Below are 24,203 nucleotides of genomic sequence, written 5' to 3'. Positions count from 1 at the left end.
TTGGCAAAATCTTCCATAAGATATCAAGTAAGTTGGATTAAATGTTTACCAAATCATCCCAATAGTTTGATTTATATATTCACTTTGCTATTCCGTTCTTGCACAGTGATATAGTTTATTTTGCGTCATCCCATATTTTAGCAAAGGGAGATAATTTCAGCATCACCGTTACATTAGTATTAGCTTTCGTACATAAAATAGTTAGCTTGAACTGTATGATCCTGCATGAATCTGATCTTTATATTATTCGTGTATAAATGGTAAACATAAAGGTCTTATTTAAACATTAAACAGTATTGAAACAATTACATTATACCTTATAGTATAACCAAATATGCATGCAAAAAGAATGTATCATGCAAAATATGCTAAAAGAGGGACGAAAGATACCAGAGGGCCAGTCAAACTCATAAATCAAAAATAAACTGACAACCTCATCGCTTAAAATGAAAAAGACAAACAGACAAACAATAGTACACATAACACAACATAGAAAACTAAAGAATAAGCAACACGAACCCCACCAAAAACTAGGAGTGATATCAGGTGCTCCGGAAGGGTAAGCAGATCCTGCTCCACATGTGGCACCCGTCGTGTTACTCATGTTATAACACATACGCTAAATAGTCTAATTCGGTAAGTCACTATCATGAAAAGGAAGGGAATTGTAATTACGACGTAAGGAAAATATCCGATATCATTTGTGAAATGGTTAATCCATAATGATCAACCAACTCGTGATGGGAGTAATACGAAGGGATGATTTCAACTTCACTATTTGGAACTCTTGGTTTAATAGCTTCCTTGTGAGCAGCAACCCTTTATCAAGAAAATCATGATAGGATATGCAAGCACGGGAATATCGTATCAATTTGGAGATATATACCCGGTATGCAGGTGCTGCTGGAATTTTGCTACTTAGAAATGGAAAGTTCACAATTGGAAAGCTGAAATCATCTTTTTTGTCGTAAAATTTTGTTTTCATCCGACACTCATTGCCAATTTCTAGATGTAAGTCAAGATATGAGGCCGACTTAACTGTATCTGTTGTATCCTTTACCTCTAAGTTGATCGGGAAGATGCGTTCAACATAGTCACCAAATTTTTAATTTTTTAATGAAAGAACATCATCTTTATATAGCGGAAAGTACAGTTAAAGGATATTGCTAACTTCTTATCTTTCTTAAGAAGTTCCTGTATGAAGTCAGCCTATTAATAATAAAGAAACAAGTCGGCAAGAAGAGGGGCACAATTGGTTCCCATTGGAATACCGACAGTCTGTTGAAAAACACGTCCTCCGAACGTTACAAATATGTTGTTAATCAAGAAATCAAGCATCTTGATAATGTCAGTTTCAGAGAATTTGTCTACTCTAATTCTAATTGCTAATACTGCATTGTACATAGCTCAATTCCATTCCATTCAATTCAATTTCATTCTTTTTTAATTTTCAGTAGAAAACATTATAATTTGATCTGACGTTGACACACATTACTTGCAACTGACTCCGGTAACCATTCTCATGTTTTTATTTACATCGATGTCAAGCATCCGTTAAAGATGAATATTCATTACTACCCTCGGTGGTTAACGTCCCTCACTGGTTAACTTTAAGTGCCGATCACTTGTTGCTGGCTAGATGAACAACATCTGATTTGCTTTTGGCGATAACATCTTCCAGTGTATTTACAGAACAGAACGGAACGGAACGGAACGGAACGGAACGGAACGGAATAATAAATTAAAAGTTTATTTCATATTCACCTTGATCAACAATACATCGCCAAGTGTTTTCTCTTTGCTTCAATACAATACCAATACAATGTTATATTCATCTGGGACTATTATACTAGCACAATAGTCCCAGTATTCATGTATCACGCATATGTAGGAGATACGACGGGTCAAGCTGTGTATTTTCCCCAATATACCACTACGAAAATCTGGATAGCCCAAATCACAAAACCAACGTGGAAACCGTTATACATCAACATCCTCAATCCAAATCAACTTTAGTCTTATTTACACATTGCTTTATATCAGTAAGGATCTCCCTTGCTATGTATTTTCAACGACTCAGTGCATACCTACACACTTTGATGTCAAAACCAAACTTTTGAAGCAATTAGAGCGCCAACTCGAACTACCTATAGGTGAACGAGCGCATATCCCGTCGTATTTTCTGACAGTTAAGTAAAGTGGTTAGAACAGAAAATCAGCAACCCCCTAGAATCAAACTAAAATGGTGGACAAAATCAGGTGAAACTACCGAAAAAGATTACAAATGGCGGAAAAGTAACATTAGGCACAACTAATAGGAAACACGGTCAACTCTGGTTATATCTATGGTATGGTACTTGCGACCTAACAACAACACAAAAGTACACGGTACTAACATCAGAAACGGACAGCGCTGTTGACAATGTTGCTGAATACCTTGGGGAAAATCAAAGAACTGATCAAACAATATCCTGGCTGTAGTCACCTTCCTTGAAATACCAGTCTACTCAATATTAGAATACAACAACAACAAGGATCATAAAACACCAGAAAACTTCAAGGAACAAGACACAAGAGTGCACACACTGAAATGTCTCGCCTTCTTTACTAATCAGTGATTTTATGTTGATAGTCCTAAGTATAAAGCTTGATTACAACAGTCACATAAACTTAACATTAACCAAGATAGCTAAACAAAGACCAATGAACCATGAAAAGTAGATCAAGGTCAGATGAACCATGCCAGGCAGACATGTACAGCTAACAAAGCTTCCATACAACAAATATAGTTGACCTATTACTTATAGTTTAAGAAAAATAGACCAAAACACAAAAACTTAACACTGTACAATTGAGGTCATGGTCAAATAAAACCTGCGGGACTGACATATAGACCATAATATATTTCCATACAACAAATATAGTTGACCTTTGCCATATATTAGATAAAAAGACCAAAACTTAAAAACTTAACTTTGACCACTGAACCATGAAAATGAGGTCAAGGTCAGATGACATCTGCCCGCTAGACATGTACACCTTACAACCATTCCATACAACAAATATAGTAGACCTATTGCATAAAGTATGAGAAAAACAGACCAAAACACAAAAACTTAACTATAACCACTGAACCAAGAAAATGAGGTCAAGGTCAGATGACACCTGCCAGTTGGACATGTACACCTTCCAGTCCTTCCATACATCAAATATACTAGCCCTATTACTTATAGTATCTGAGATATGTACTTGACCACCAAAACTTAACCTTGTTCACTGATCCATGAAATGAGGTCGAGGTCAAGTGAAAACTGTCTGATGGGCATGAGGACCTTGCAAGGTACGCACATACCAAATATAGTTATCCTATTACTTATAATAAGAAAGAATTCAACATTACAAAAATTTTGAACTTTTTTTTCAAGTGGTCACTGAACCATGAAAATGAGGTCAAGGACATTGGACATGTGACTGACGGAAACTTCGTAACATGAGGCATCTATATACAAAGTATGAAGCATCCAGGTCTTTCACCTTCTAAAATATAAACCTTTTAAGAAGTTAGCTAACACCGCCGCCGCCGCCGCCGGATCACTATCCCTATGTCGAGCTTTCTGCGACAAAAGTTGCAGGCTCGACAAAAAAACTAGAAGGACAAATATATAAACTAAACGAAAAGATCAGAAATCTCAACAAGGACGGATTAATATACTCGCCATTATTTACCATTGACATCATCCATAATTCAAAAACAATCAAAAACAAAAGAACTAGGACTTCAACAACAAGAAAAGCATTCAGCTTCTGGCTATATGCTGACGGGATACACCCAGGACCACTTCTAGCTAAAGTATGGCTAAGGAAAATAACTAAACATGCATTAATCAACTGTTGGAAACCAGATCAGTAAAAATATCCCTTGCTATATATGCTAAAAACATCAACTACAACCAATCCAATCAGTAAGGATATCCCTTGCTACATTGGACCGTCACCCGATAAAAAATTAGTAAGGATTTCCCATGCTACATTTTACATACAAATTGAACCAATCAGTAAGGATCGCCCTTGCTACATTGGACCGTAACACAAGAAACAATCAGTAAGGATTTTTCTTGCTAGCTTGTACATACTGAAAACCATAAGACAATCAGTAAGGATATCCCTTGCTATATCATCTACAAAATGAAGTACACGCTGTTACTCTTTCTAGACAGCTCGTTAGTTCTGCATATCATATATGCACAAACAGGGTCATCAAAACAAAATCTGGTCAACTTGCGAAGCCCGAAATTACATCATAGCGGCAAAAGACCATTATTATTACCAGTACAAGCAAGGAACAATATTACAACAATGTTACTCATCATCATACTATCAGGTGACATAGAAACAAACCCAGGTCTTTAAACAGCAAATGTCTTACCATTTGGTCTATGTGAAAGACCCGTAACATGGTCAACAGAGGGAATATGTTGCGACTGTTTGAGTATTTGGCACCACCGCTCATGCATCGAATTATGCACAACAGAGTATGAACTTTTACAAAGGTCAAATGTGCAATGGATGTGTTGCAAATGTGACAGCCTAAATGGATCTTCTATCATGCATACGAGATAGAAAACATAAGCTATAATTAAGAATCATTTACTAAAGATCTAAGCTTCATGGACTTTTTTTCTTCATCATTTAGTCCATTAGAAACAAGCAGCCCAAACGATAAATCAATAACCAAAAATCAGTCTGATGTAAACAAAACAAAAACCAGCATAAAGGATATAACATCACCACCCTACAACATCAACAATAAAAGAAACCTCAGAATCATGACAATACACTGCAGAAGTATTAAAGACAAAACCTCTGAATTTAAAACTACAATACAGTACACAAAGCCAGATATCATAATAGGAACCGAATCTTGGCTAAAAGGGGTAAAACCCGGAAAGAATCGAACTAAAGATGCGATAAAATCAGCAGAAGTATTTCCTGATAACTATACATCATACAGGAATGACAGATGAACCTATGGGGGAGTTTTCATATTAGTCCACAACAGTATAATTGGCACTGAACAACCACAATGCATAACAAAATGCGAGATTGAGTGGGTTAACCTCAAACTAAAAACAGCTCAAGATCTAATCGTTAGCTCATTATACATGCCACACAGAAACAAAGTTCAACTAAAAGAACTCGAAAAATCCCTGGAAAAAATCACAGAGGAGAACAAAAATAGCAACATCAAACTAGCAGGCGATATCAACTGCGAAGACATAATGTGGGAAAACCTCTCCATAAAGAAAGATGCCTAAAATTCAGCTGTTCAAAAACAGCTCATAAATAAAACTCAATTGGTCTTACACAATTCCACGAAGAACCAACAAGGGAAAACAATCTACTGGACCTTGTATTCACAACAAATCCGTCGCTAATGAAAACATCAACGAGCATACCAGGTATATCTGATCACGCCGTCATCATAACCGACCCAGGCATCAAACCGTTTTACTCTAAATCCAACCCTCGAAAAGTGTACACCGGGGCAAGAGCCAACTGAGATGAAGTGAATAAAGATGTCGATTCACTGACAACAGAAATAAGGAAGAATATCCAAAACAATCAAAATATCAACGAAGCTTGGTTGACATTTAAGAAACACCTATTCGCCTGCCTAGACAAAAATTTACCATCTAAAATAGTCAAATCAAACAACAGACTGCCATGGATAACCCACAAGTTCAAGAAAATGCTGAAGAAAAAAAACCTGTACAACCAACCCCAAAGAAAATAACGAAATATTGAACAAATTACAACCATTATAAACAAAATTGCAAGACAGAAATCAGGAAAGCAGAACATAACTACATTATCAACGCTATAATCGAAGGAATTAACAAGAACAACACAAAACCATTTTGGAAATATGTCAAGTCAAGGAAGCAAGACAACATTGGAGTTGCACCACTAAAGAGACAAGGACACTTATAAATGACAGCAAGGAGAAAGCCCAAATTCTACTGGAGCAATTTGCGTTTGTCTTCAAAAAGGAAACAACCCCCCCCCCCAAAAAAAAAAAAGTAAAATCACAAAAATACTGAACTTAAAGGAAAATCAATTCGGAAAGTCCATTATCACATGGCAAAATCAAATAACAAAACGTATCAAAAACGAAAAGAACTGTCATATTCCTGACTTGGTACAGGCATTTGCAAATGTAGAAAATGGTGGATTAAACCTGGTTCTATAGCGCTAACCCTCTCACTTTAATGTAACCTCCATTGACCTAATGGTTACATTGTAAACAGACACAATAAATAAAATAGTCAAAATATGGGTACATCAGTCATCATCGTATAACAATTTTAAAAGGAACAATTTAACAGAACACAAAAACATCTACTATCTACGAACACATTCATTGATTTGAGTGTCTGACGTCAGAAAACTTTATACGTCACATATATTTGTCGTTCAATGTGCATACAAACGATTTTAAAATTTACATAGGCAATGTTAGCATACAGGGTTAAACAAACATTACCAAAAACAAATATCAGGGTAAAAGACTCCATTACTAAAATCACCATCAGAATAGAAGGATTAAAAAGCTGCTACAAAATATCAACCCATTCAAAGCATCTGGTCCAGACAACATATATACCGAACAGAGTATTAAAACAATGCGCCGAACATCTGGCACAAATAATGACATCGATATTCCTGCTATCCCTAGACAGTGGTACCCTATCAAATGACGGGAGATATGCAAACATCTCCAGTATATTTAAGACGGCAGATCGACATGCGGCTGAAAATTACAGGCCTGTCTCACTGACTTCAGTACCCTGTAAGCTACTTGAATACATAATATACAGACATATGCTAAAACACATTGAACAGGATAACGTATTAACATCATTAAACCATGACTTCAGATCCGGATATTCCTTTGAGACCCAACTTGCCATCACAATCCACGACATGCTCCAGTAATACGACAAAGGAAACCAGGTGAACATAGAAACTCTGGACTTCCCCAAGGTAATCGATACTGTGCCTCATCATAGACTCCTGCACAAAATAAACCAATATGAAATATGGACCGAAAGAAAAATGCCAGTCCAACTTGATAGAACACTCAACTAATGCATCAGTCGAATGTGGGGTCCACCAAGGAACGGGATGGGAGGATACCAGCGCTTTCTCCAGACAATCTAATAAAATTCCATAGACCCAAACAACAAATAAAAGCAACAACATATAACTTTGCAACCATGAACATTATAAAATAACAAATCTGTAACAACAAACGAGCGGTCATAGTTTCCAACAGTAGGACCAACCAGTACAAAAACTCTATCTTTGTGTGCACCGCAGTAGATTGGAACCACCTATAGAGGACTCGGTAGTGTGCATCACTACAGCAAAGGAGTTTATATCAGCACTCCTCAGCAACCACGACTAATTTATGCGCAGACTAACCCGTCACACAATAACAAAAGAAATATGTGACGTACCAATCCATATACAGATGTGGGAAATACAGATACATACGCTTTGACTTGTATGTCTCGAAAGTGATTTGTAAATCTATATCGTATTTTTCATATTTGCAGGTAGACCCTCCCTCGGTGGCCAAGTGGTCTAAGTAGTATCAAGGAAAAAAAGGAGTTCTACTACTGTTATCATTAGCCAGTCAACACTGAGGTTGTGACTTCTAACCTCGCTCGTGCGGGGGCACTCGACTCCAATCTTAATAACAGAATTACAGCTGTCCTAGCACTCCATTTTAGTGCTGGGGTTGGAATTGTCCTTGTAATTATTGTTGTAAATATGTAAGCGACTCATTTCTATTAATCCCGATTGGGAGTGCACATGCATGGATTCCAATGTACCCTCGCAGATCTTGAGGGGTGCTTTGAATATGGAGGAATCTACCAGTACACACACATACATGCTAGGATTATCAGTTTTCCAATCATAGGTTGGTGGTTTTTCTCCGGGTACTACCCCTTCCCCAACCACAAAAATCGACCGCCATGAAATATCCCAAATGTGGTGTTAAAGCACTAACAATCAATCAATCATGTATTCAGTACCAATAGATTATAATACACAACCAGATAAGGCACAAAATGTGCACCATAATAAAGTTACCTTGTTTTGTAACCCCCAATAACATAATGTTTACATTGGTTACATTGGTTACACTCATACAAACTATAATAAATCATCATTTTCAGAAACTCTCAAATCAAGGTACATTTGTAACCTCCATTGACCTAATGGTTACATTGTAAACACTGGTCGACTTCATTTAGAACAGTTCTGACTAGAGTAGATGAGATTGACATGGTAATATATAACACCTGTTATGATTGCATATAGCTTTCCTGCCATAAGAACTTAAGGAACCCTGCGTTGTGGTAGGGTTCCTTGAGGTCGACTTAACTTTGCATTGACGTCACTACGCTACTACTGCAGAATACGATTTTCTACTCTTTTAAATAAAAAACATTTCTGAAGATATGTTTCATTGTTATTCTAAATTATTGCTAAAAAATATCAATTTTCTAATGGCCATTTCAAACCAGACTTCTGAATGCCTAAATACATTTCAGAACAAATCAGTAGGTTGTTAATTGATATATATACCGGAGAGAGAGAGAGAGAGAGAGAGAGAGAGAGAGAGAATTAAGATAAAAACAATACAAAAATAGAAATATCTATGTACCACATTGCAAATCAGTAGACATTATTTTAATATATTTATTAATAAAGATAAATAAATATTGTATGATCATAATTTAAAATGTTCAGATCAAAAATACTTTCTATAATATGCAATTATTCTAATAATAAAATATTTTAAAAAAGACAGTAGCCCAAACCCTAAAGTTACATTTAATAAATACTAAATCTAACTTTCCTCTGCAAAAAATATCATACCAAAAATGATGTAGGTCAAAACATATTATTTCTATTGAATTGATATAACACTGAAATGGTGTCAATTTTGAAAAAGTGTCCTACGAAAATAATTTTAGTTTACCTTTTCACTGATATATCAGGTTTATGACACAATAATTGGCATACTTCAATTATTTTTTAACAAATTCATTTATTTGTAGTACATAATCACATATTCTATTATTGCACAATTAGTATTAAACTTCCTAAACAATAAACAAAACACTCTAATAATGAGCAAGTTAGTCGTCTTTATCATCTTTTGAATATTTTGATATTATATATCCCTTTTAGGAGCAAATAACATTCAGACAAAGGCATATTACTCCAAGGAAAATTCAGGCATATAACTCCAAGGAAAATTCAAATTGAAAAGTCCCTTATCAAATTGCAAAATCAAAAAACTCAAACACATATAACAACTGTCATATCACTGACTTCTCAGATCATCTGGAATCAATAAGAACCTGAATGGAATGATTTGGAAACTATAAGTTTCATTGAGGAGATATATATAGTACCATTGAGGACCTAATTAATTTTGTTATTTTTTAAATTGTCAGTAAAAAACAGGTATCAATAAAAATTGTCTCCATGCTTTGACATTTACTTGAAAAACAATCCTCTTATAAATTTGTTTTATATACACAAGATTTAACATTATCACAATAACGAGGATGCTAAAAATTGTCATTTCTAAACAATCTTCATTTATAAATGATACTGTTTGTATATTATTGTAGCATGACTTATTTCAGTACAATCGTCTGTTTTTAGAAAAAAACACTATATTTTATCAGCTTTAATAAGCGAATGAAGCTAAAACATCTAATTGGTTTAAGCCAATATTTAAAAAAATATGCTCTACCTTCCTATATATATTTGAAAGTAATCTTTTCATTCTCATACACTGTTCTGGAGTTCTTGTAATACTTTTTACAATAAATCATTAATATATAATAAATACAAATTGAGTTCACAATTTCCCAATATTATAAAATACATAAAAAAAACTTTACAAAAATATAACATATACTTTAAACATTAAAAAATCACCTTATGCAAACACTTTTAAATAACCCTTTGTACTTCAAAAAGGACACCCACAACCTTCTTGCTCAATTATCAAATGTTGGACAAACGTGACTAAACCTGTTGGATCAGGTACTTGCACTGAAATAGGTACACTTTCTGACATATCAGTTAAATAATATGCAAATTATTTAATAAAACTGTATTTGAAAATTTCCAAACAATCCTGGCTGTTATCAAACAAGAAATATGATTGAATATACAACAAAAGCACTGTTCTATCAGAAACACCACACCTGAGTTTGCCATTTCTACTTTGTAAAAGCGACATTACACATTGAGCAACATTAAATATAACACAGATACCATTGATTTCCCTAGAACTTTGGTTTCAAATATACATGTATAGAAACACTTAAAGAATGAGTTAAACAAATGAACACAAACAAAATAAATAAAAATAAAATCTCATATTGAAGAGCAGTCATTAAAGTTCATAAAATTCCATTGATTTGTCAATGTAATTAAAAAACGTTGGTAAAGTTTGTAGAATTGAGTGGCAGAGTTGAAGGCTGAACACTACTAGATGTTGTGTCAAGACTGTTCAATATCTGTGTAACCTTCTCTATAACACTGTTATTTAATTGAGTAGAATTTATCCTTGCTGGTGAACTTTCTAGGATTATATCACTTATTGCACTATATAGATCATAAACTACAGCAAAACCAAAATACAATGGTATAAGTAACTGTAATGGTCTCATGTATCCAGGAATCCGAACGCAAATTTTCTGTTGTCTGAAAAAAGAAATCAAATATCAAATTTCATGAACATTTTTTAGTTGTTCATGTAATTGGTTTTAAAAAAACTTCTTGGTACTCAATTTCGGTATCTATCAAAATGTTAAGGAAAAGAACTTTAATGTGAATAAAAGAAAATCATTGTGGTCTTAATAAATTCTTTTTTTTCGGACTACACTCTGCCTGCCAGGTGTTAAAAAATTATACCCTATATACGAATAATATCAGCACTGAGGCACTCTTCAATCTGTAGCAAATATCATTTACACATGGTCCTTGGCAATTATAGATAACAAATACTGTAATCGTCATGAGAATGTATCAGACTTTGATGTTCTAAACTAGCAAAACATGTATGATGAAAAATAGGTACCTAAATAATAGTTCAAGTTTACAATACTTCAGTAAGTTGTCTTTGGTCTATTTTGAAGATTTATGGAGCAAAAATCTTGCTATGAGTCTTTATTTGAATTTTATCATATGTGTCATGTCATGCCATAATTTCTCATTATAAGAGATTGGCAACTTCGGTTGAAGGATGTATGTAATAATATAATAATCCTAAAATCTTACAATGTATATTTCTTCCTTGCACTTAGCATCATTAGAAATACAAATAATCCAGCTTCTAAATTAACTGTCAATGATGAGTATTTTTCCAACATTTCTACAAAACCCTGAAAAATAAACATGAACTTAGATTATTAGCACTGTGTACTTATTTTAAAGCTTCCATTTGTGTAACATTAAAAATAAACAAGTAAAATGACACATTCAAAACTTTTGGTAAATTATGATGGAATCAGCTGTGGACACTCATCTGGTTATATTGCACATTATAAGATTTTATCATTTGGATTTGGACAATGTAAAATAAATTGAATTTTGCTTGTTATTTTTTTTTTTTTTAGTCTTTCAGAGACAGAACAGCTAAAAATTGATCAGTTGAATTAAGAAATAATTCTTTCATGCCATTCTCTATGCTAATTTTATCATGGGTAGGCCTTATTTATTCCCTATCTTTATGCCGAGCAGTTATAAGGTGTAAAATATTGACAAATCTAATGCTTACCCATGTTAAAATGAGCATAGAGCATGGTATGATAGAATTATTTTGATTCTAATAATAAAATTCAGAACTTTGGTACTTCCTACCATTCCTATAATACACAATCCAAAGGCAGCCATTTTCATTTTAGGAAGCCAAAACATTATAAAACATCAACAGTTTCACAATAAAAATTGAACAAATATGCAAACTTTCTCAAAGAAAGATTTTATTGCAACATGTATAATAAATATACAATTTTCTGGAAGGATAAAAGTAAAAATCTTGAAAATAAAATAAGGGCTTACTTTGATCATTTTTTAGAATTTCTATATTACTTTTTCTCAGTTTGATCCAAATAGTATTTTTTGTATTTGTTATAATTTTGTATTTGAAATAGGAAAATGTTCGAAACACAAATATATACTTTATGAGTACATAACTAACTATAGAAAATTTAGATAAAAATATTTATCTATAGATCATAACTTCTAGTTTTCTTTCATTGAATATTGTTTGTTATTAAAAATATAAACTATTATGATCATTTTTGTAAATTGGTTAAACTTAGTCTAGTGTACTTACTCTTGGATCTAACATGGCTACTAAGAATACAATACTGAACAGAAACAGGGAAACAATCTTATTACACACACTGAAATAAATAATTATTTATTACACACACTGAAATATCTAATTATTTTTACACACATGGAAATATATAATTATTTATTACACACACTGAAATATAAAATCCTTTATTACACACACTGAAATATATAATCCTTTATTACACACACTGAAATATATAATTATTTATTACACACACTGAAATGTACAATCCTTTATTACACACACTGAAATATAAAATCCTTTATTACACACACTGAAATATATAATTATTTATTACACACACTGAAATATTAAATCCTTTATTACACACACTGAAATATACAATCCTTTATTACACACACTGAAATATATAATTATTTATTACACACACTGAAAAATAAATTTCCATATTACACACACTGAAATATAAAATTCTTTATTTCACACACTGAAATATATAATTCTTTATCAACACACTGAAAAATATATTCCTTTATTACACACACTGAAATGTAAAATTATATATTACACACACTAAAAAATGTAATTATTCGTTACACAATGAAATATACCATCCTTTATTACACACACTGAAATGTAAAATTCTAAATTACACACACTGAAAAATATAATTATTCCTTACACACACTGAAATATACACTTCAAACTCTGAAACATACAATTTTTTATTCAACAAGCTGAAATATACATTTTTTTAACACACACACTGAATTAAACAATTCTTAATTACACTCTAATATACATATGTTTATTACACAATTCTTTTAGTATTGCACACACTGCAAAATACAATTCCATATTATTATATGGATGTTCAGACCTTTTGGGTCAGTAATTAATAAAGATAAGATTAGATTACAATTTGTGGTTGATGTAAGTGATTGCTTTTTTAAAGCCTAACTGTAAATTTATTTCTCGGTCTTTATATCTAAAGAAACAACAGGCTGTATTATAAGGATAACAGAAGATTTTCAAGTCTACTTCTACTTAAAATGGTAAAACATATTTAAGAGCAATTGCTTCTGAAAAGTATCAACCTCCTGAATATGCATGCAATATTTGCCAATGGACGTTAATCAACCAACAATCAATCAATCAATCTGAAAAGGTTGAATTGGTAGTTTCAATTATATAAACATTTTGCTGATCAGGCTCTTTGTTAAATGACTTTGTTTTAATTTTTATTTATAATTATTTGATATCTTCTCATGTAAAGATATATAGTTATTATCTAGGCTAAATTCATATTACATACCATTCTCCATTACAACAGATCTTCTTTGATTTATACGCTGACTCTTTATCTTTTGGCCATAAAGATTTCATCAATCCTGTCACTGAAATCAAACAAATCATAAAGATTTCATCAATCCTGTCACTGAAATCAAACAAACCATAAAGATTTCATCAATCCTGTCACTGAAATCAAACAAACCATAAAGATTTCATCAATCCCGTCACTGAAATCAAACAAACCATAAAGATTTCATCAATCCCGTCACTGAAATCAAACAAACCATAAAGATTTCATCAATCCCGTCACTGAAATCAAACAAACCATAAAGATTTCATCAATCCCGTCACTGAAATCAAACAAACCATAAAGATTTCATCAATCCCGTCACTGAAATCAAACAAACCATAAAGATTTCATCAATCCCGTCACTGAAATCAAGCAAACCATAAAGATTTCATCAATCCTGTCACTGAAATCAAACTAACCATAAAGATTTCATCAATCCTGTCACTGAAATCAAACAAACCATAAAGATTTCATCAATCCTGTCACTGAAATCAAATAAACCATAAAGATTTCATCAATCCTGTCACTGAAATCAAACTAACCATAAAGATTTCATCAATCCTGTCACTGAAATCAAACAAACCATAAAGATTTCATCAATCCTGTCACTGAAATCAAATAAACCATAAAGATTTCATCAATCCCGTCACTGAAATCAAACAAATCATAAAGATTTCATCAATCCCGTCACTGAAATCAAGCAAACCATAAAGATTTCATCAATCCTGTCACTGAAATCAAACTAACCATAAAGATTTCATCAATCCTGTCACTGAAATCAAACAAACCATAAAGATTTCATCAATCCTGTCACTGAAATCAAATAAACCATAAAGATTTCATCAATCCTGTCACTGAAATCAAACAAACCATAAAGATTTCATCAATCCCGTCACTGAAATCAAACAAATTAATGTTATCTTTTGGCCATAAAGATTTCATCAATCCTGTCACTGAAATCAAACAAACCATAAAGATTTCATCAATCCTGTCACTGAAATCAAACAAACCATAAAGATTTCATCAATCCTGTCACTGAAATCAAACAAACCATAAAGATTTCATCAATCCTGTCACTGAAATCAAACAAACCATAAAGATTTCATCAATCCTGTCACTGAAATCAAACAAACCATAAAGATTTCATCAATCCCGTCACTGAAATCAAACAAATTAATGTTATCTTTTGGCCATAAAGATTTCATCAATCCTGTCACTGAAATCAAACAAACCATAAAGATTTCATCAATCCTGTCACTGAAATCAAACAAACCATAAAGATTTCATCAATCCTGTCACTGAAATCAAACAAACCATACAGATTTCATCAGTCCTGTCACTGAAATCAAACAAACCATAAAGATTTCATCAATCCTGTCACTGAAATCAAACAAACCATAAAGATTTCATCAATCCTGTCACTGAAATCAAACAAACCATAAAGATTTCATCAATCCCGTCACTGAAATCAAACAAACCATAAAGATTTCATCAATCCCGTCACTGAAATCAAACAAACCATAAAGATTTCATCAATCCTGTCACTGAAATCAAACAAACCATAAAGATTTCATCAATCCCGTCACTGAAATCAAACAAATTAATGTTATCTTTTGGCCATAAAGATTTCATCAATCCTGTCACTGAAATCAAACAAACCATAAAGATTTCATCAATCCTGTCACTGAAATCAAACAAACCATAAAGATTTCATCAATCCTGTCACTGAAATCAAACAAACCATAAAGATTTCATCAGTCCTGTCACTGAAATCAAACAAACCATAAAGATTTCATCAATCCTGTCACTGAAATCAAACAAACCATAAAGATTTCATCAATCCTGTCACTGAAATCAAACAAATTAATGTTATCTTTTGGCCATAAAGATTTCATCAATCCTGTCACTGAAATCAAACAAATTAATGTTATCTTTTGGCCATAAAGATTTCATCAATCCTGTCACTGAAATCAAACAAATTAATGTTATCTTTTGGCCATAAAGATTTCATCAATCCTGTCACTGAAATCAAACAAATTAATGTTATCTTTTGGCCATAAAGATTTCATCAATCCTGTCACTGAAATCAAACAAATTAATGTTATCTTTTGGCCATAAAGATTTCATCAATCCTGTCACTGAAATCAAACAAACTAAAGTTAATTCACAAAATACGGCAACATAAATTATTGTAATTTTAGGGTATACTGTATAGAAGTAGTGCGAAAGGAATTTAAATGCAAGATTTTATTTTAAGGATTCCTAAGCAATTAAATTTTTAGCAATAACAAAAACATGTTTTGCATACAAGAAAATGAGGAGCTTGTTTATCTTGCATAAACATAGCAATTTAACAATACAATAGAATAGGATAGAAAATTTTCTCCTGCTTTACTGACCATGGACTTTATGTGGAAAGTCTTAATGATAAAGGTTTTACATCAAGTATCACAATAACATTTTTAAAGATACATGATAATGAAGTTTATGTCAGATTAATCTTGTCAGCCAGACCCATTGCTAATGGTAATTGAAAAAAAGACATCCATGTATAGGAACACCATCTTACCTAGCAATATAACAGGTATGATAAAGGACAGCTCCACTAACCAGACATGACAAAGTTAAACTGATGTAATAATTTAACTCCATTTATAGGAACACCATCTTACCTAGCAATATAACTTACAGGTATGATAAAGGACAGCTCCACTAACCAGACATGACAAAGTTAAACTGATGTAATAATTTAACTTCATTTATAGGAACACCATCTTACCTAGCAATATAACTTACAGGTATGATAAAGGACAGCTCCACTAACCAGACATGACAAAGTTAAACTGATGTAATAATTTAACTCCATTTATAGGAACACCATCTTACCTAGCAATATAACTTACAGGTATGATAAAGGACAGCTCCACTAACCAGACATGACAAAGTTAAACTGATGTAATAATTTAACTCCATTTATAGGAAAACCATCTTACCTAGCAATATAACTTACAGGTATGATAAAGGACAGCTCCACTAACCAGACATGACAAAGTTAAACTGATGTAATAATTTAACTCCATTTATAGGAAAACCATCTTACCTAGCAATATAACTTACAGGTATGATAAAGGACAGCTCCACTAACCAAGAATGAGACTGTAATACTGACTACAATGAATGATTCAACCAACAAAGACACCCATGTATATTCTGGATACTTGGTTCTAATTATCTGGAAAACAACAAATTATTAGACCATATTGTTAGTATTTTAATACATGAGTTCCTCAATTTATTTAAGGGGGTACAGAATATCTATGACAGATAACGTTTTAAACTCAGTTGAATTTTTTAATCAAATATTGTTAGCAAATAGAAATTAAGCTCTCAATGATCAAAATAAGTGTTTTTCAATAGACAACTTTTGAGTTCGATGCATTTCCGTCAAAAACTCTGGTTTTAGTGAACGTCATTTGTGCGTTTAGGGGCGTCGTCACTTCCGTTTCAATGTTGAGCGAGTGGTTGGAAAACTATAATTCTATATTGTACGAATTATTCAGCAAATTAAATTCTCAAACTTGACAATCAGCACTGCTGTCATTAGGGAATTGTCATTAAGTACCTACAGAACAACCATTATTTCTAGTTTATCCTGCACAACGACGATCACTAAGACGCTTGATGAACGTAAATAGTTCAGGGATACAGGCGATCCCCTCTATCTGGTAAATGACGTCATAAAGGCGTGCATAATTGACGAGTTTTTGCCGGTGATGGATGAACTCGAAAGTGGTCTATTTGCAGACATCCCAAAAATTGTTTCAGCAAATTGTGTTGTTCAAATTTCTTGATTTTTAAATATTTTTGTCAACAAGTCAAAGTTAATACTTTTTGAAAATAAAAGCAAGCCAAATCTTTTTCAGTCATATGCTGGGTATCCCTTAAGTACTATTTGATCTATAAGTCAAGTCTCTATTACCAAAAAAATACTAAAAGTTTTCTTTTTTGACTGTTAACTGCTGGAAGTGATGCAATATTTGACACTACTGATTTAATGTGAAATTCAGTTACTATACTCACTTATAAAGTTTTACTTATTTTAAAGAGAGATTTTATTTATTGATTAAAAGAAAAATTGTAATAAAAAGCACTATCATATCTTCATGTTTAGTCTGCTTCAAAAACTGAAAAAAGCTGCCAAATTCATGGTTAAAGTAGATGGGGTGTCTAAATTATAATCCATAGAATTTTTTGATAATTTGCCAAAATGTAGTTTATAACCTGCTTGTTTCAAAACATTAATTAAAAGAATGGGTCACCGGACTTATTTTCACACTACAGGTTGTGCAAAATTGTCAGATTTAGTATTGAATATGCATGGAAAACCCAATTTTCCTCATTTAAACGAAAACTATACCATAGAATTTTTAGATAAAATATGAGAAGATGGCTGCAATATTATTCTTTCAGATAAGAAAAAGAAAAATGGGGGTCACCGAACTTGTTTTCTTGCTACATAATAAATGGGTAAATTCCTTACACATCCTATTGTAAAATAACACAATCTGAATTATCTGCCCTTGCATTTGAGTGATCTCCCCTTATTTGGCAAAGTTGGAAAAAATTGAATCAAACAAAAGTATTCGGTTAATGGTAAAATACAACCATAATATGATAAAACATTGCATTTTCTATATTATAATGAAAAATCTTACACATGAATTACCTACTTATCTCAAAATTTGAACATTTTATCAAAGATATAGACCTTGTTTTCTGGTATTTCAAAATCCAAGATGGCGGAAGACACCCTATACTTTAACCTGATATTGGAGAGACAAAAAGATAATATAATGGACTCAAAGACCAGTAACATAATGGTCCCTTCTATCGTTAACTGGACAAACAAATTCACAATACTGTAATACTAGCTTAGTGTTTATCTTTGTTTTATGTTACAGCTTTAAAATATTGTGTTGCTGTTTATTATACTTCCACTAGTACTTCTTCTTGTCATTGTGGGTCAGATATTGAGCATGTCCATCATTACTTCTTTGTTTGTCCAAAATACACTTTAAAAAATAAATTTGTTTAAACTATTCTTTTGTGCTTTATTTACTAAGCTTTTATACTATGCGATTGCTGTGCTTCAGAGTTTTATGTAGTATCTAAATTAGTTCAGCCTTGCCTTACTATGTATATGTAGTATATGTAGTATATGTTTTCTATCTTTTATGTTTTAATATTAGTATTGTGTATACTTATTGTGTAAATGTATGTTCTGTAGATTTATTTATTTTTCATTTGTACCAATTTTCATGGATTGTGGAATAATCACTTTTTTGTTGATATATTGGATTTCCTGCTTTTGCCAAAGTCAGCATACAAGCTTTTATAAAAGTTGTCCAGCCAAAGTCAGCCTACAAGCTTCTATAAAAGTTGTCCAGCCAAAGTCAGCCTACAAGCTTCTATAAAAGTTGTCCAGCCAAAGTCAGCCTACAAGCGTTTATAAAAGTTGTCCAGCCAAAGTCAGCATACAAGCGTCTATAAAAGTTGTCCAGCCAAAGTCAGCCTACATGCGTCTATAAAAGTTGTCCAGCCAAAGTCAGCCTACAAGCGTCTATAAAAGTTGTCCAGCCAAAGTCAGCCTACAAGCTTCTATAAAAGTTGTCCAGCCAAAGTCAGCCTACAAGCTTCTATAAAAGTTGTCCAGCCAAAGTCAGCCTACAAGCGTTTATAAAAGTTGTCCAGCCAAAGTCAGCATACAAGCTTCTATAAAAGTTGTCCAGCCAAAGTCAGCCTACATGCGTCTATAAAAGTTGTCCAGCCAAAGTCAGCCTACAAGCGTCTATAAAAGTTGTCCAGCCAAAGTCAGCCTACAAGCTTCTATAAAAGTTGTCCAGCCAAAGTCAGCATACAAGCGTCTATAAAAGTTGTCCAGCCAAAGTCAGCATACAAGATTCTATAAAAGTTGTCCAGCCAAAGTCAGCATACAAGATTCTATAAAAGTTGTCCAGCCAAAGTCAGCATACAAGCTTCTATAAAAGTTGTCCAGCCAAAGTCAGCCTACAAGCTTCTATAAAAGTTGTCCAGCCAAAGTCAGCATTCAAGCGTCTATAAAAGTTGTCCAGCCAAAGTCAGCCTACAAGCTTCTATAAAAGTTGTCCAGCCAAAGTCAGCCTACAAGCGTCTATAAAAGTTGTCCAGCCAAAGTCAGCCTACAAGCTTCTATAAAAGTTGTCCAGCCAAAGTCAGCATACAAGCGTCTATAAAAGTTGTCCAGCCAAAGTCAGCATACAAGATTCTATAAAAGTTGTCCAGCCAAAGTCAGCATACAAGATTCTATAAAAGTTGTCCAGCCAAAGTCAGCATACAAGCGTCTATAAAAGTTGTCCAGCCAAAGTCAGCCGACAAGCGTCTATAAAAGTTGTCCAGCCAAAGTCAGCCTACAAGCTTCTATAAAAGTTGTCCAGCCAAAGTCAGCCTACAAGCTTCTATAAAAGTTGTCCAGCCAAAGTCAGCCTACAAGCTTCTATAAAAGTTGTCCAGCCAAAGTCAGCCTACAAGCTTCTATAAAAGTTGTCCAGCCTAAGTCAGCCTACAAGCTTCTATAAAAGTTGTCCAGCCAAAGTCAGCCTACAAGCTTCTATAAAAGTTGTCCAGCCAAAGTCAGCCTACAAGCTTCTATAAAAGTTGTCCAGCCAAAGTCAGCCTACAAGCGTCTATAAAAGTTGTCCAGCCAAAGTCAGCCTACAAGCGTCTATAAAAGTTGTCCAGCCAAAGTCAGCCTACAAGCGTCTATAAAAGTTGTCCAGCCAAAGTCAGCCTACAAGCGTCTATAAAAGTTGTCCAGCCAAAGTCAGCATTCAAGCGTCTATAAAAGTTGTCCAGCCTAAGTCAGCCTACAAGCTTCTATAAAAGTTGTCCAGCCAAAGTCAGCCTACAAGCGTCTATAAAAGTTGTCCAGCCAAAGTCAGCCTACAAGCTTCTATAAAAGTTGTCCAGCCAAAGTCAGCATACAAGCGTCTATAAAAGTTGTCCAGCCAAAGTCAGCATACAAGATTCTATAAAAGTTGTCCAGCCAAAGTCAGCATACAAGATTCTATAAAAGTTGTCCAGCCAAAGTCAGCATACAAGCGTCTATAGAGTTGTCCAGCCAAAGTCAGCCGACAAGCGTCTATAAAAGTTGTCCAGCCAAAGTCAGCCTACAAGCTTCTATAAAAGTTGTCCAGCCAAAGTCAGCCTACAAGCTTCTATAAAAGTTGTCCAGCCAAAGTCAGCCTACAAGCTTCTATAAAAGTTGTCCAGCCAAAGTCAGCCTACAAGCTTCTATAAAAGTTGTCCAGCCTAAGTCAGCCTACAAGCTTCTATAAAAGTTGTCCAGCCAAAGTCAGCCTACAAGCTTCTATAAAAGTTGTCCAGCCAAAGTCAGCCTACAAGCTTCTATAAAAGTTGTCCAGCCAAAGTCAGCCTACAAGCGTCTATAAAAGTTGTCCAGCCAAAGTCAGCCTACAAGCGTCTATAAAAGTTGTCCAGCCAAAGTCAGCCTACAAGCGTCTATAAAAGTTGTCCAGCCAAAGTCAGCCTACAAGCTTCTATAAAAGTTGTCCAGCCAAAGTCAGCCTACAAGCTTCTATAAAAGTTGTCCAGCCAAAGTCAGCCTACAAGCTTCTATAAAAGTTGTCCAGCCAAAGTCAGCCTACAAGCTTCTATAAAAGTTGTCCAGCCAAAGTCAGCATTCAAGCGTCTATAAAAGTTGTCCAGCCAAAGTCAGCATTCAAGCTTCTATAAAAGTTGTCCAGCCAAAGTCAGCATACAAGCTTCTATAAAAGTTGTCCAGCCAAAGTCGGCATACAAGCTTCTATTAAAGTTGTCCTATGTTGGACATTTAAATTTGTGGTTAAACTTTTCATCACAAAATCAACTAAAAATTGGAAACCCACAAATAATATTGAATCAACAGTATTTGTCAGTTATAAAAGTTTGAAGAGCTTATGTTATTGTTATTCTGTAACATGCCAACTTTATAAAGAAAGCTTTTGTTTTTGATTGATACTACCAATAATAACTGACTATTAATCTACTTTTTTCAACTATTTTTCCAGTTATCTATACTAAATATAAAACTGAATTACAACCTTACCTCTGTTAATGGAATGGTTGATATCTCTCCTAATGATTTGGATCTGTAATCATAAACATCTATTGAAATATATTAGTTTAAGTCATTGGCCTTATTAGTCAAATGTATTAATAACAATATTCAGTGTACATGTTGTTTATATACACTTTTTTTTTATATAGCTATACCTTTTGCAATGTTATCAACATCAATTTCAAACTGAAAGATTTGTAGGCAAAGTAAGTTATCTCCCTTTGAAATAGTGTGTTTGATATGTCAACATAGCTGCATAAAATGTAAATATCATATTGATACTGTGACCTTTAAAGTGTTGTTGATAGAAGTTAAGTTTGTTGCACAAATCCTTTACAGAATAAATCCTTCACTTCTCATTTAATAATAAACAAGAATGTGTCAGATTCCTCACTTGCACTATCATTTTCTATGTTCAGTAGACTGTGAAATTGGGGTCAAACTCTAATTTGGCATTATAAATAGAAAGATCATATTATAGGAAATATGTGTACTATGTTTCAATTTGTATGGACTTCAAATTTATCAAAAAGTACCTTGATCAAAAACTTAACCTGATGAGGGACAGACAGACGGATGGACAGACGAACGGAAAGACAAACAGACAGACAGACTGAAAAACATAATGCCTATAAATGGGGCATAAAAATATATATACATCAATTATTCAAAGATGTACATAAAAGAGAAAACACACTTTTTATCAACATGGAAATATATTTACTAGTAAATGCCAGTTTTATATGGGAATGTTGATGTCTGAGGGACAGTGTCCAGCACTGCCCAGTACCTACCTGGCTAAAGATATATTACTGTGACAAATACCAGTTTTACAGGGGAATGATGATGTCTGAGGGACAATGTCCAGCACTGCCCAGCACCTACAAACAAATAGAACAAAACAAAACTTTACAAGAATTCACATGAAATATTCCTGTGCATGAAAAAAAAAACTGATATAAAACATATCCCATAAAAATACAAGAAAGCCAGATTAAACTTCTTATGAGAACACTTAATCATTTCTAAAGTTGAAGGGATGTCTTAATTAACAACAGTTTTAATATTCGCCAAAACATAGTTCATATCATGATTTTCTTCAAAAACATGATTAAAAGAAGGGGTCACTTGATCCCTCCTTTATAAGTTAATTTACTAATTTGAATTATCAATCTTAAAAGATCCTAATTTTTTATAAACAAAGGTAAAGAGGTATGATTTTAAAATAAAACTTTTGAAAGAGTGAAGAACTTGTGCCGTACTGTATAGACATGTTGTACAGCCAAAAATGGCTAATGTCTAATTACCTCCAAAAATGTTACACGTTAAAACTTCAAAAGAACATTATTAACAGATCCTATTTTGATGGTCTCCCCCCAATTCTTTTCAATACTTTACATAATTTAGAAATTTGTACACATGAATAGGGGTATAAATGTATTCACAATGCATTACTGCACAATAAAAAAAAGTGTAAAGTTTTTTTCATATATACCTGGATTTCATAATAAGTCACTTTGACACAGATTTTTAACACTAACCATAAAACATTGAGCACCATACATGTCAGAAGGCCTAATATCATTATAGGTCAATATGAACCAGATTTTACCACTTACCATAAAATATTGAGCACCATACATGTCAGAAGGCCTAATATCATTATAGGTCACTATGAAACAGATTTTACAACTTACCATAAAACATTGAGCACCATACATGTCAGAAGGCCTAATATCATTATAGGTCACTATGAAACAGATTTTACAACTTACCATAAAACATTGAGCACCATACATGTCAGAAGGCCTAATATCATTATAGGTCACTATGAACCAGATTTTACTACTTACCATAAAACATTGAGCACCATACATGTCAGAAGGCCTAATATCATTATAGGTCACTATGAAACAGATTTTACAACTTACCATAAAACATTGAGCACCAGAGATGTCAGAAGGCCTAATATCATTATAAGTCACTATGAACCAGATTTTACTACTTACCATAAAACATTGAGCACCATACATGTCAGAAGGCCTAATATCATAATAGGTCACTATGAAACAGATTTTACAACTTACCATAAAATATTGAGCACCATACATGTCAGAAGGCCTAATATCATTATAGGTCACTATGAACCAGATTTTACCACTTACCATAAAATATTGAGCACCATACATGTCAGAAGGCCTAATATCATTATAGGTCACTATGAAACAGATTTTACCACTTACTAGTACCATAAAACA

The 24,203-nt window shown here is 33.3% G+C and overlaps 1 protein-coding gene across 1 annotated transcript in view; it reads right to left on the bottom strand.

Annotated features, from left to right (window-relative positions):
- Nucleotides 1–8,758: 8,758 nt before the first annotated feature.
- Nucleotides 8,759–24,203, bottom strand: part of LOC139517989 (uncharacterized) — a 43,388-nt gene continuing 27,943 nt past the window's right edge. The window contains exons 12-18 of the mRNA XM_071309577.1: nucleotides 22,740–22,826; nucleotides 21,934–21,976; nucleotides 16,908–17,022; nucleotides 13,743–13,824; nucleotides 12,440–12,509; nucleotides 11,380–11,483; nucleotides 8,759–10,803 (exon numbers count right to left, since the gene is read on the bottom strand). Coding sequence (XP_071165678.1) covers nucleotides 10,530–10,803; nucleotides 11,380–11,483; nucleotides 12,440–12,509; nucleotides 13,743–13,824; nucleotides 16,908–17,022; nucleotides 21,934–21,976; nucleotides 22,740–22,826 — 775 coding nt within the window. The 3' untranslated portion in view covers nucleotides 8,759–10,529. The remainder of the gene's footprint in view (nucleotides 10,804–11,379; nucleotides 11,484–12,439; nucleotides 12,510–13,742; nucleotides 13,825–16,907; nucleotides 17,023–21,933; nucleotides 21,977–22,739; nucleotides 22,827–24,203) is intronic.

Source organism: Mytilus edulis, chromosome 3, assembly GCF_963676685.1.
Source record: "Mytilus edulis chromosome 3, xbMytEdul2.2, whole genome shotgun sequence".
Taxonomy (NCBI): Eukaryota; Metazoa; Mollusca; class Bivalvia; order Mytilida; family Mytilidae; genus Mytilus; species Mytilus edulis.
Note: the sequence above shows the minus strand (reverse complement) of the source record. Positions and strands in the feature narration are given on the sequence as shown.